General features: G+C 27.0%; 4 protein-coding genes across 4 annotated transcripts; 2 read left to right on the forward strand and 2 right to left on the reverse strand.

The window, feature by feature from the left end:
- Window positions 1–286: 286 nt before the first annotated feature.
- Window positions 287–3,830, reverse strand: VNE69_07237 (DNA repair protein RAD50; the record flags this gene model as incomplete). Its single annotated transcript, XM_065474244.1, has 2 exons — window positions 287–3,527; window positions 3,646–3,830. 2 exons carry the CDS (start codon window positions 3,828–3,830, stop codon window positions 287–289), a joined length of 3,426 nt encoding a protein of 1,141 aa, XP_065330316.1.
- A 1,025-nt stretch (window positions 3,831–4,855) lies between these two features.
- Window positions 4,856–5,611, reverse strand: VNE69_07238 (uracil-DNA glycosylase; the record flags this gene model as incomplete). The annotated part of the gene is made up of 1 exon (XM_065474245.1): window positions 4,856–5,611. One exon carries the CDS (start codon window positions 5,609–5,611, stop codon window positions 4,856–4,858), a length of 756 nt encoding a protein of 251 aa, XP_065330317.1.
- Window positions 5,612–8,475: 2,864 nt separating this feature from the next.
- On the forward strand, window positions 8,476–9,930 carry VNE69_07239 (ADP,ATP carrier protein; the record flags this gene model as incomplete). The annotated part of the gene is made up of 1 exon (XM_065474246.1): window positions 8,476–9,930. The coding sequence occupies one exon, from the start codon at window positions 8,476–8,478 to the stop codon at window positions 9,928–9,930; it is 1,455 nt and encodes a 484-aa protein (XP_065330318.1).
- Window positions 9,931–11,038: 1,108 nt separating this feature from the next.
- Window positions 11,039–12,169, forward strand: VNE69_07240 (hydroxymethylglutaryl-coA synthase; the record flags this gene model as incomplete). Its single annotated transcript, XM_065474247.1, has 1 exon — window positions 11,039–12,169. One exon carries the CDS (start codon window positions 11,039–11,041, stop codon window positions 12,167–12,169), a length of 1,131 nt encoding a protein of 376 aa, XP_065330319.1.
- Window positions 12,170–14,387: the final 2,218 nt, after the last annotated feature.

Raw genomic sequence — 14,387 nt, forward strand, 5'->3', positions numbered from 1 at the left:
ACGTTTTTTAACTAAGGTTAAAAGACAATTCAAGCCATTCGTGCGAACTATGCTTTTTTAACTCAAGCTAAGTTAAAATTTTGTCCAATGCTTTCTCTGTATATTCTAGGGCTTTTTTGTTAATAATTGCTTCTCAGACTTTATATTTCTCAAGTTCTAATAGGTCGCAAACCTATCGTTAAAATTTAGATCTGATGTAATTTGACTGTGCAACATTTTCGGGCTTTATTCTTTAAGATGTCGTCTTTAATATTTAAGATGCAGTCATATAAATATCTTTATAATGTTACGCACTCTCTTTTTTTATGATGCTGTCACTATTTTGATTCCTCGTAAGCCTATAATAATATTGTATATTTTCCCTACACATTATACTTAAGAAATCTTCATCATGTGTTATTATTATTAATTGTAAATTGGGATTTGTCTTTGTTATGTTCACCAGTGTGTACGCCAGGCTCTCTACATTTTCTTTATCTAAATTTGTGGTCGGCTCGTCGAGGGTCAAGACATTAAAATTACAGCAGAAAACTTTACTAAGCGACATTCTTAGTAAAATATTCCCGATCATCTTCTGCCCCGCGCTGCTTCTGTTTCTCATGTCGAGTTCCACATTATTTTTCACTATCATCATTTTATAACTGTAATTTTTACTACCATTTTCATTTATCTTTAATTTTATATGGTCAATATCATTGCCTTTATAACAATTTCCCCATAATTCCTTAAGATTTAGATTTATTTCTTCTATCTTGTTGTAATGATAATCAATAATACTCTTGTCTAAGACATTTATACATTTGTCTATGTCACTACTAGTCAAGTCTAATATTTTATTCTCTATATATTTCTTATTATAGTCCTTTATAACATCTTTATATTCTGTGTTTAATTCTCTAGTGTAATTGTCTACTAAGATTCTTAATTGATTTATTTCTCCTTTCGTCATGTTCTTCTTCTCTAAGATTTCTGTATGTCTAGTTTTGATACTCGACATCTTCGTGTCGAGTATCTTCAGATAATCATTAATGACGTCATCCGACGCCTTTTTAAAGGTCTTTTTATTTTTTAAATTTTCTTCTAAAAAAGAAATCTCTTTTTCAATGTTTTTATATTTCTCCAAATTCTTAAAATATTCTAAATGTTCATTTACTAAATTTAAAAGGTCAATTTTCTCTGATAGTTCATTTTTCAAGGAATACAGTAAATTCTTATTTTTAAGATTTCTTTCTTTTAATTTCTCATCGTCCTCGAAATTGATTTCTTCAATATTGTCTTCTTCTTTTAAAATGTCATCTATATTACTTTTGAGATCTAGTATAATATTAGAATCTATTTCATTTTTATAATTTATTATACCATTATTATCCACAATTTTAAGATCATTATTTATAATATTGAGCTTATTTATTTCTTCTTTAATGGCTTCTTTCTTCATTTCATATTCTTGAATTTTATAATTAATTTCACTTTTCTTATTGAAAATGCTAATTCTTAAATTCTCTGTTTTTTCTGTTTTTATTTTTATTTCTTCTTTAATTTTCTTTAATTTTTCTTCTAAAATTCCATTTTCTTTTTTTAGCCTTTTTATTTCCAGAAATTTTTCTTTTTTTTCTTTTCTTTGTTTTAAAATTTTGAATTTATTTATTTCATTTTTTATTTCTTCCGTATTTTTACAAGAAATGGATTTTATGTCTAAATTTTCCAATTCTATAAAATATTTTATATTATTTTTCATTAGAAGATTTTCTTCTTCTAAATCTAAAATTATCATTTCTTTTTCGCCCATTTCTTCTTCTAATTTGTTTTTTATATTTTTCATGTTTTGTAAAATGTCGTCAATAAAATCGATGAAATTTTCATTTTCTTTAATATTTTCATTTTTATGCAGATTATTTTCTTTATATAATTTTTTTGCATAAATATCTTCTTTGTTGTTTATTTCTCTAATTTTAAATTCTTCTTCATTTATGCTATCATTATAACTTTTTATTATTTCTACTATATAATTCCTTATTTTTACATTCTGTTCGCTTTCACTGTACCCTTGTAATTTCTTAGTATATTTGTCGCAATCTTCCAGCTTTTTGTCGCATAAAAAACACCTCCTTGTTTTTAAGGACATTTCGCTTATTTTGTCTGTACTTTCTTTAGAAATATAAATCATAAATTCCTTATGATTTTTATTATCAAATTTACTCATCTGATTTTTTATTATTGTTGTGTTCGTGTTCAGTTTGTTGATAATTTCACTATATTTTTTAAATTCTTGTTTGTATTTTTTGATCTCTTCTGTGTTACTTTTTATATTTTCTATTTCTTGTGTTTTTGTTTTATTTTTTAATTTTAACAATAATTCATCTCTTTTCTTTATTTTTTCTTCGTTTAAAATTAACTCTCTAGTCATTTTTATAGATTCGTCGTATTCTTTTTCAAGTCTTTTTATTTTGTCATCTATGTCAATTATATTTTCTATATCATTAATATTGTCGTATATATGAGCATCATCTATATTATCTATGTGGGCATTTTCTAATTTTATTTTATTATTTTCATATTCCCATTTCATTTTATCACTTTCCTTCTTTAAATCATTTAATACCTCATTTTTCTTTTTTAATTCTTCTTCATATTTTCCGAAGAAAAAATCAAAAATTTTTATAAAATTTTGATTTTTAATTATTTCTTCTTTGATTTTCAATTTGGTCAAAAATTTATTTTTTTGTTCTTCTAACCATTTTTCTAGATTTTTCATATTTTTGAAATAAATTTCAATTTTATTTTTTATTTCTTTTTTTTCAATTTTAAAATTTTTTATCTTTTCGTATTTTTCTTTATTTTTTTCTATTTCTTTAATTTTTTTATTTTCATTTTCTATTTCTGTTTGTAAATTTTCTATTTTATTTTTATATTCTTCAATATTCAAATTATTTCTTAATTCTTTACATTCCAATTCTGAATATTTTATTTCTTTAAAATTTTTAAAATTTTCTATTTCTTTTTTTTTATTATAAATTTTTATTATTTTATTATGTTCAGTATTCAAATTTGATAAAATTTCTTCGCATTCTTTTGTGTTTTTTTCCATATTTTTTATATTTTTATTTTTTTCTTCTAAATCTTTTTTTGTTTCTTTTAATTTTGTTTCTATTTCATTTTTTTTATCTTTCATTTTTATTAAATATGATAATTCTGTATTTATTACTTTGATTTTAGTAGAAACTTCTTTTTTACTTTTTTTTAAATTATCAAGAGATTTTGAATATCTCGTAGATGAAAAAATATCATCAAATTTCTTTTTTATTGTAGCTGGTTCTGAAAGATACCACATTGAATCATCTTGGTGACAAAAGATAACATTCTCTAAAATACTAGAATTAATTTCAAATATAGAAGTTAAATCGTCCTTATTAAGTTTCCCTAAAGTTGATTTTACTGTATTATTAAAATCTATAACTTCTTTTAGATTTTTATTTACCCAAACATTAAATTCTAAGATTTTTTGTTCTGTCTTTTTCTGTTTTATACTCGTCTGGATAATTTTTTGAATGACGATCTCTCGATTATAAAAATCTTGTAAAAATAATTTGATTTCAGCTTTTATTTCTAAATTTTTGGCCAGACCGCCGTCGTAAATGAAAGCACCCCCCCTTGGAATTCGGGGGAAGAGTGCCAGTTGTAATATATTTTAAACATTCTATAAGAGTAGTTTTACCAGTACCATTTTGGCCTATAATTAAAGTAAGTGGTGTTTGGAAATCTATTGTTTGTTCTTTATTTGGATTATAAGATCTTATACCTTTGATAACTAATTTCTTTAGAATTGTCATCTTCCCAGGGGGCCAGAAATTTGTCAAATAAATAGAAAAAAAAGAAAAACTTAAAAAAATTATTTTTTTAAAATTAATTTTAAACTTGTAAAATTTAAAAAATAAAGCATATAGTATTTTCAACGGGGTGAAGGATACTTTAGACCCCCCCTTTGAAGCGCTTCAATTTTTTTTTCGAACCCCAAAATTGAAGTGCAAAAAAAAAGAGGAGCAAGAAAGGGACAAAAATTTCTTATCACTTTAAACATTAAAAATAACAAATAAATATATGCTTTTATACAAAAATTAATTTTAGATTTAGTTATAATAATCATTTGAAGTATTGTGTCTTTTTTCGCCCTTCTTATTTTTTCAATTTTTTTTAATTGTTGGTTTATTATTAAAGTAGATTTTCTTCAAAAATCTACTTTAATAATAAACCAACAATTAAAATTATAAATATTATTTATAAAAGAAAATTTAAATAAATGTTCAACGATCTACACATATTGTTAAATCAAAAAATTTAATTTAAATATGTTAAGTTATAAAGAATTATATAGTTTTATGGTTATAATCTTTTTTTAAATTAAATTTCGTATACAAATATATATTTATTTGGTATTTTTACTGTTTGAAGATGCAAGTAATTTGAGTACTAATGATTGCTTCTCCTTTATTTTGCACTTCGTTTTTGGGGTTCAAAATTATAAAGTGAACACTCTCAGAGGGGAGCGTTTTTGTCCCCAATTCTAAAAAATCAGAAGGGCAAAATTAGCTTATTGGTTTATATTATTGTAAAAACTTGTATTAAAATATAATTGTGTACATAAATATATATTTATTTTGTATTTTTAATGTTTAAAGTGATAAGAAATTTTTGTCCCTTTCTTGCTCCTCTTTTTTTTTGCACTTCGATTTTGGGGTTCGAAAAAAAAATTGAAGCGCTTCAAAGGGGGGGGGGTCTAAAGTACCCCACCTCCTTTTCAATGTATTGCGATATTTATATATTACAAATACATTAAAAATCTTTGTTGAATCATGTTTTATTCTATATTCCAATTTATTGGTGTCTTCCCGCATTTGATTAAATATTCATTAGTCCTTGAAAAATGTTTACACCCATAAAACTTCGTAACACTAAAAGGACTGGGGTGTGCGGCCATTAAAACTAAATGTCTCTCATGGTCAATATTTTTACTTTTTAATTTGGCGTAATTTCCCCAAAGTATAAACACTACATTTTCGCACATCTTGTTTATCTTCTCAAGTATCGCACCAGTAAACTCTTTCCATCCTATTTTACTATGTGATCCAGGCTTATTATGTTCTACTGTCAAAATGTCATTTAAGAGCAAAACACCCTGTCTCGCCCAAGACTCTAAATTCCCATGTAACGGAATCTTAAAATCAGGTATGTCATTTTGTAATTCTTTATAAATATTTCGTAAACTTGGTGGTATTTTTAAATGTGATGGGACTGAGAAGGCCAGTCCAGTGGCTTGATTTAAATTGTGATATGGATCTTGCCCTAAAATAACGACTTTAGTGTCTTCTAAAGGGAAATGATTTGTAAAAGCGAAAATAGAACTAATTTTAGGATAAATGGATTTTCCATGTAGAAAAAATTTGATTTTATTGAAATACGATTTATCAAATTCATCTGCTAGAATTAATTTCCATTTTTCGTTTATTAAATTTTCTAGAGAACAAATGTCACAGGACAAAGTAAATTCAGACAATTTACATCTGTCATAATCTTTATGTTGTTTTTTAAAGGAAGACAAAATTGTGAAAACCATTTGAGGGGACTAAATTATTTCAGATAAAAAGATATTTAACATTAGAAAAATAGCATATGTCTTGATTGTGCATAATGAAAGAAAGCAAGATCTATTGTTTGCGTACAATTTTGAAGATAATCTATTACAGACATAAAATAAAAGTTTATACGATACATGAGATGCATAGAAAACAGACATGTCGAGGAAAAAGCGTAATGTTTTTTTGTAAATTAGACAATAAACCCCCTTACATATAATACACAATAATAGAGACCATGAAATGTTTTAAACTGTTACTGTGAGATTCTTACTCATTAAAAATATAAACTTTGGGAGCAGCAAGCTTCGCCGTATCCATGATGCTCCGATTTAACAAAAATCGGAGCATCAACTAGTTCCAATTCATGCTCAAAAAGATAGACACAGATGAAGTACTCAATAAAGACATCATCTTACTGGCTCGATGACCTAAAACTTTTACGCGCCCGTCTTCTTTGTTACAACATTGTCAGTTAGGGATTTTAGACTGCGCGCAGTCATGTCCCACCGTTTCGGCCAGCGTGGAATACAATTCTGTGCTAAGGTTTTACGGAGCACGCTGTCTTACTTAGTCTAGTTCCCTTAAACGGCCCCAAAACGACTCATCTTGTGTCAATTTTCCATATAATACTTTACTTATAATGGGCTATCATCATACGCATTTCATTTAGGCTTTAGTGCGTCTTTAAACTAGGCGTAAAGCCCTTTTGGTGGTGCCCAACTAACGTTTTCGGCAAAAAACTGCAATTTGTTAATGAGACTAAACACATAAAAGTGTCATAGCTTTCCTGATAAGAATTGAACATGTTTTTAATTTACTAACAGGAGGATTTCGGCCACTAAGCTACAATCCTTTTTTGATCTTAGTATAGTTCAAGTACGATAAACAAGTAAATTGATAAATTTCCGCAAGTTATTACACTTTTCACAACTAATGGCCAATTAATACATTTATAGGCATAAATCATATAATTTGGTTATAATCAACAAAAATAAGATAAGTGTTGCTCTATGACGGTAAAAAAGCATTATCTGGGCTTTAAGGGTCTTTTGTGTAAACCGGGGATATATCTCCTCGAATATTACAAGCCGTGTTAAAATGATTTGCTATAAATTCTTTGAACGGGATACGAATTTAGAGGGTGTTCTAAGACCAGTGGTCGAAAGAGATGATTTATTGAGAAATGGCTAGGTTTGAATCCCAGGGGCACCAAGATTGTTTCTACTTTTTATAAGCAGTTGGAACTACTCAGATGTTGAAAATTTCTACGATAATCATTATTTTGATTCAATAAAACTTATGTGCGTCCCGTCATAAGGGATTAGCATCTAGTGTAGAAACGCACCTCAAGGCCGAAAACAGTGTCACTCTTGTGATGTCTTATAAGTATATAGAAGTATCTGATGGGTACGGCCTAGTTGGAGCCCATGGCTGGTGCACTCTAGAGTGGAAAATAAGAATTAACTAAGAGACTAGACGAAGTAGAGCAATAAAATGTCTCGTAAATCCTATCTACAAGATTTTGTAACACGGTGGACGAAACTAGTTGGCTACTTATGGTCAATGCAGCTTAATAAAAATGCCGAACTGGTGTACAAGCCCCGTAGGCGATACATATGATTGTGTGGTCCTTTGAGTTGGTACAATTTTGCCTCTCCTCGGGTTATAGAAGACCATGCCCGTTAGGTATATCCGCTTATGTGGCTACTCTGAATGCCATTGAGGTATGAATGTTAAAAGAGTAGCATGGGCCAAAGTCCAATGGATACGGCGGAGAATGGTGGACTGACAGGTCATATGTAGAGAGTATTGTGAGTAAAATCTCACAAACCATTTTGATGAGGATATTACCTGCATCTTTCTGGTTCCTTTGTAAGGTTTCTCCTACCTCTTACTTGCAGAGAAAAAAAATATGAATTTAAATCGCAACAAATTCTCCTGCAACCAAAGTCCAATAAAAAAGAGCTTGTTGTCTCAGAAAGTCCAATGAAGTAGTTTTAGTTAGTGAGAATCATACAGTTTCTGTCAAACTCCTTTATAATTTAGAATCGAAACAGTAAATTTACTTGATCCTCTTCTTTTCTCTTACTTACAAAAAACAAGAATTTTCTGTGCTTAATCTTGAAGTGATTGTTTTTTAAACCAATTGAATAATACAAAAGACTTGACTGCTATAATATGCTGACATGTATGGTAAATTATAAATGACCAATTATATTAATTTATTGTACAGAAAGTTATAGTAAACATTTTAATTTTCGTTCATTTAACACACAAAAATTGAAAAGATTTATGAAAAATAATATGTTGAGATTAGCTTAATTTTATCTCGATTTATGGTTTATTTTTCAAAGATTTTCTCCCGTTTAAAAATATTAAAAAAGGAGGTATTTTTTTAAAAATTCGGTTTATTGAAAAAGGAGGGACTTCAAAAAAATCAGTCAAAATGTGTAACAATTACTTTAAAAATTTATTCTAACGTACTATAAAAGTCATATTAGTTTTTCAGAAGAATATAAGGCTTTTATCTTTCAATATTTTCAAAATTAAAAATTTCTTAATTTATATTTTCTAACGGAAATTTGATATTTTTTCAATGAGTAATGATGATTTAGAAAACTTTATCAAAACGAATAAAACAAGTAGATTCTCATAATTATTGATTTTAAAGTTTCTAAAAATATGTGACATTAGTGCGTCTTTTTCTGTAGTAATCAAATAAAGAGTATTAAATCAATCTATTTTTAATTTGTCTTTTATTTGATTGGTCTAGTATAAATAATCACTTCCCCCTTTAAATTAATCTACTGTTGGATATAAATAAACGAAACGGAACCCCCAAATGATAAAAATTAGGAGACCAAGAGATATAAAATTAGTTTTATCTTTAATTTTTTTTGTTGCTTGTCTTGGCAATACTTTGCTGGAGTTCTATACAGATATCGCTATTATTACAAAACAGATCCCATCGTCGCTTTATTTTATAAAATTGTTTCTTTCTCTACCTATAATTCTAATTACTATGGGTCTCATTCAGAAATCGCTATATTTTTACAAATTCGGGACTATTATTAATTTTATAATTTTATTTTTTTCGTTATCTTTTTTGAGTCTATCAATAATTTATTTAAAATATGAAAAATCGATACAAAAGGGATCTTTGTGGGCAGTCGACATTTTTTGCGACGGTAAAATGAAGACAAGGGGTCTTGTAGGTCTTATTCCTTTTTTATACATTTATTCTGAATGGGTAAGTACATTATCATATTTAATTTCAGATTTATTTAGTTCAGTTATGATTGGTTTCGCTATTTACACTCTTGCCAATTATTGTTGTACAGAAAAAGATATGAAAGATATAGTCCCATATTTCTCATCTATTACAGCATTTTCGATGTTAATATCAGTAGTTTCAATTGTACTAAAAAGTAAATATGTGGATGAATCAACAAATTCTCGAAGTTTCAATCATAACAGTCTTTTTTATTTCGTATTATTTTTTCTTTGTACCGTTATTTATTTATTAAAAACGGTATTGCCGGTAAATGAAAAAGAGGTTAATTCTAAACAGGAAATTAAAACGGACAAACAGAGCCATGGAATTTTAGATTTATTAAAATCTAAATTTTTGAGAAATATGTGCACAGCTGCACTAATTTACGCGATTAATGCCGGCTACATTGACATGACATTTAAAAATGCCTTGGCTGCGGGTAGTAAAATGACGAACATGCCTCCCAAAGATTATTCGCAAAAATTTATATTAACTTCAATAATAACAATAAGTACTGTCTCATTGATTTATAATTTTTTAATAAGAGGAAAATTTGATGCAAATGGAATATTCTTCTCATCTATGGTTTCTCCTATCTCCGCTATCTTTTTTTCTTTAGTAATTTCATTTTTAGCTTTATATAATTTAAATTGTCCAGTTAGGTACACAAAGATTAATTTAGAAAATTGGTTCGGAGCTATCGGATACGCATTTTCAAAGATTACTAAATATGTTTTGTTTGATATGGCCAAAGAAATGCTATCAATGAGGATTTCTGTCGAGTATAGATATAAATATAAAAGTATATATGACGGTATATGCCTAAAATTGGGGAAATCTATTGTCTCGTTTTATTGTACTATTCTAACATTCTTGGGATTTAGTGATATAAGACGTGTCTCGCATTTTACGCTATTATTTTTGATGGCTGGTAATTTTCTTTGGATTAAGAGTGTTTATTATCTTAATGAAAAATATAAAAAATCCATAGATCAAAATACGGAGATCGACGTAGAAAACTAATTTATGATTAGTAAATGTGAATCTTTTTTAATATTGTTTTGTCAACGACATCTTCAAAATATGTTATTATTGTGACTTTTAAAGCGAGTCATTTTGAGAACGAAGTACTAAAAAAAATTAAAAAAAATTTATAAAAATATTTTATCTATATTTATTACGTCTGTGCTTTTCATAATCATAATATTAATTGACAACCATAAATATATGTCATGCTATATCTAAGACTCAATTACTGGTCCATAAACGCATCTGTTACATTCCAACCTCTTTTCTTAGGTATTATTTTCTCTATCTTCAAAATTTCAATCTCTTAAAAGTAAAGAAATGCTCTTGAGGACTTCTTAAAACGACGATAGTGCATTAAATACAATAGTTAATTACATTATGAACTGCAAAAATTGATATTGTAAAAAAAAAAATTTTAGATATCAACAAGCCTATTAATAAAAAATAGAAGAAAATAATATATAAAGATTGCTAGCCTTTTGCCTTTAATAATTATAAAATAAATGTAATTGAAGATCAGAAATGTCTTAGGCCTGTCGAAAATGGAACCACCTTACATATGTTTTTAAAATGTTTGATTTGTTTTCATTCAATTTTAAATTAATTTAGGGGCCAAACAAACATAGTTTTTGATTTTTGTAGATTTTTACTACAAACGAATACCTTCGTGCACTGAAATATATTTACGAATAAAATTTTTGATTTTTTCAAGAAATTTTTTTATTGAGAATTGACTGTTATCACAACTTAGACTAGTTATTACTTATAAACATTTATAGGTAGAGTATATAATCATATTTTATATTGTAATGAATTAAAATTCTTAAATATTCTCTTATTTTAATATGATAAAAGTAATTATAATTTTTAATATTAGAAATTGTTTATATTAAAATCACTACAGGTAATTAAAAACCCTCGTCAAATCTCAAAAATGAGCATCATGTGTCTGTTTATATTAATTTAATATTGACAGACGTAATACAGAAATGAATTCTATAAAAAGTAAATCCAATTTGCAGTTAATTAAGGAATTGGGAAAATACCGTTTATTTAATTTAATGAAAACCAATTATAAATAAAAAAAATTATGAACCCCCAAATGACGGAACAAATTTCTGTAGGTATCGTAGGTATTGAATATCAACTGCCATGTTATAAAATTGATGAAGCCGAAATAGCTCCAAAAATAGGCTGGGAACTAAACAAGATTAAAATTGGCTTAGGCATGCACGAATTTGGCGTAGTGGGACATAAAGAAGACGTAGTAAGTCTCGCCTTATCAGCAGTAGATAATTTACTAGTAAAATACAATGTGGACCCAAAAGACGTAGGGAAAATTGAAGTAGGAACAGAAAGCCATTTTGATAGTGCGAAATCTATAAAAACTTATTTGTTACAATTATTTAATGACAATGTGTCTATAGCCGGGTGTGACACTACGAATGCGTGCTATGGCGGAACCAATGCACTTTTAAATTGTCTGGCTTGGATGGAGTCATCATTTTGCAAGCATAAATACGCAATTGTAGTTTGTACTGATATTTCAATGTACGACTCAAAACCAGCAGTCCCGACTTCGGGCGCCGGAGCAGTGGCAATGTTAATAGGAAGAGATCCTGTCTATAAAGTATTGCCTAAAACACTGTTCACTTACAGTACTAACGAAAAAGATTTTCTTAAGCATAAATCAAGATATTTTCCTTACATCGAAGGTAAAGAGTCTGTTGAAGTTTATAAAAAAGCTTTCTCGAATGTTTATAACGAATTTATTTCGGAATTCTCTCCTGACTATTTTAATTACATGGCATTTCATTCTCCTTTCCCGAAAATGGTAGTAAAAGTATGTAATGAATTTAATATACCTCTGGAAAAAGTAGAAGATTCACTACTTGCATCAAGACATAATGGAAATACGTACACCGCCTCTTTATACTTTAGCTTAATTTCTCTTATCGCTTCAAATAAGGTAAAAATGAATGACGTCGTGTGTCTTTTTAGTTTTGGTTCGGGATGCGTGGGATCAATTTACTGTATTCAGAAAGTAAAGGAAGGTTGCGAAATTGAAGATCTGAGAGAAAGACTTGATTCAAGAAAACTCATAAACTACGAAAAATATGAAGAAATTTTGGAAAATATGCAAAACTATGCTATTAAAGATGAAGAAGAGGATATAAAAGGATACTCAATTGTCAAGGAAGAAAATTATTTTAGGACTTATATTAAAAAATAAATTATTTTATTTTTTTTTAATCATAAAATGCAAAAAAAAAATTATATTTTTGATTTAATTTAAAGCATTGGACAAAATTTCAAAGACAATTTATACAATAGATATATTTCATAAACTATTATATCACTGATCATCGTATGTTAATTTTACAGGGTATCGCTTGAGAGTTTCGTGAAAAAATTTTTGTTCTTAAAACCGTATTTAGATATGATTAAAAAAATTATTGCATATGTTAAATATTTCATTAAATCTTAAATTTTTTAAACAAATAATACTTGTTACTTTGTAACATAGAGAGGTATGTTTAGCCTAAATAAATAAGTTTAATGATTTCATAGTTTTATTATGTTATAAAAATGATATCAAAATAATAAAAAAGCATAAACTCTAGAAAAAAAGGTTTTGTATGTTAACGTGATTAATACGTACATTGTAACACAATCAAGGATATAATTTGAATTTATGAATAAGCATTAGACACTTGTTTAAATTTTTTTTCGTCTTTGCCTATTTAAAAAACATTTATATTATATAAATAGCATAAATATAACGTCAGATCCCGTAACTAATAAGTTCTCTTTCTAAAATTTCCATTTCGTAGTAAAATTGACAAGAAAATCGCCATTTTTAAGTAAAATTAATTATACGTGACATAGAATATATAAATATCATATTACATCAGTGACAATTTCTAATATATGGTAAAATAGAATATAAAATTTATCAGAAAAAAATGTTTAAGATGCCAAACAATCTGTAACTTATATTTTTATTAGGCAAATTTATTATTCACTTCGATAATCTTACTATGTCTTTTTTTCGTTTAATAAAGAAAATTTGTAGACAATTATGGACATAATTTCAATCTTTGAATTATTTAAATCACGACTTTGATAAAATTTAAAAGCCCGACTCATATTAGTGACTAGTTCCCACTAGTTTGCACAAATTAAAAATTGTTCTTATTAATTATAACCTTCTTCATAGTATAAACAGTAATTGGCGGTGTAAGATATCTAAAGCATGCAGATAATTATTGGCATACAGTATCGTTTACACCTCTATATTTTCAGGCTGTATGTTATTAAAATGTCTTAATTCTGAAGGACATCAAGATTTACATGTATCTTATCTTCTTTTAGAACATGTACCAGTTACTTTGTATGGTAACATCACATAAATACCTTTCGTCTTGTTTGTTACATAAACTCAAATTAAATATATAATATCAGCAGACGAATATGCTTAAGAATTTTTGTTTTACAAATTTAAGTAATTTATATTTATACTACAAATACATGCCATTTTCATCTATGTTAGAACTCAGATATTATATGAGAACTTAAAGTTGAAAAAAAAGATCGATAACAACTATTTTTTTAGTGTTTTTTATAGAAATATAGTTACATGTCTAAAAGACATATAATATGATAACCTTACTATGAAATTAAAGGTAAAAAATTTTTTAGATATTTTTTTTGAGTAAATAGAGCAATAACAAATTTTAGGTCGCAAAAAAAAAATCAATCACAACTGCAAAAAAAAGTATGCATGGTCTCTAGCATTAAGGAGCTAGTATATAATTAATTGAGCAATAAAAATATTTATTAGGTAATTTTTAATATATTTGTTTCTACAATTATAAGTTTGTAAAAGCTAAGAAAAAAATATTACAAAGATGAGAGTTTGCGTTTTTTGTAAAGTGTACATCTTCAAAAATATATCGTTAGATCATATAAAAAATTTTCATAAAGAATAAGGGAAAGGTTTTTTTTTTAAAAAATGAATAAAAGTATACTCTGTTTATTGATAAGTATTTTGTCGTCAAGCTATCGCTGTAATATAGCTTTTACTGTAAATTACAATATAATACAGAATCACACTTACCATAGATATAAATACAATTGTATGTACTTGTATAAATTTTAATTTTTATAGCGCAAAGAAAAGAGATGTAAAAATAAATCAAAATATTATAGAGAAACAATAACTGCATATAAAATTGAATTTTGAAATTCGATCTGTTATATTTTTACGATACTTTAAATTTCTTATGATTAATAGAGTAATTACATTCATAAAGTACTTTATGTCGTAGCCGATCAAATACTGACCAATCATATTCGTACAAATGGACAGATTTGATTGGCTACAAAAAGTATTTAAAAACATTTCCAAAAGAGGGGTGGAAAATTCTAATAAAGTTATTGACATGGCG

This window comes from Vairimorpha necatrix, chromosome 7, assembly GCF_036630325.1.
Source record: "Vairimorpha necatrix chromosome 7, complete sequence".
NCBI classification, from domain to species: Eukaryota; Fungi; Microsporidia; family Nosematidae; genus Vairimorpha; species Vairimorpha necatrix.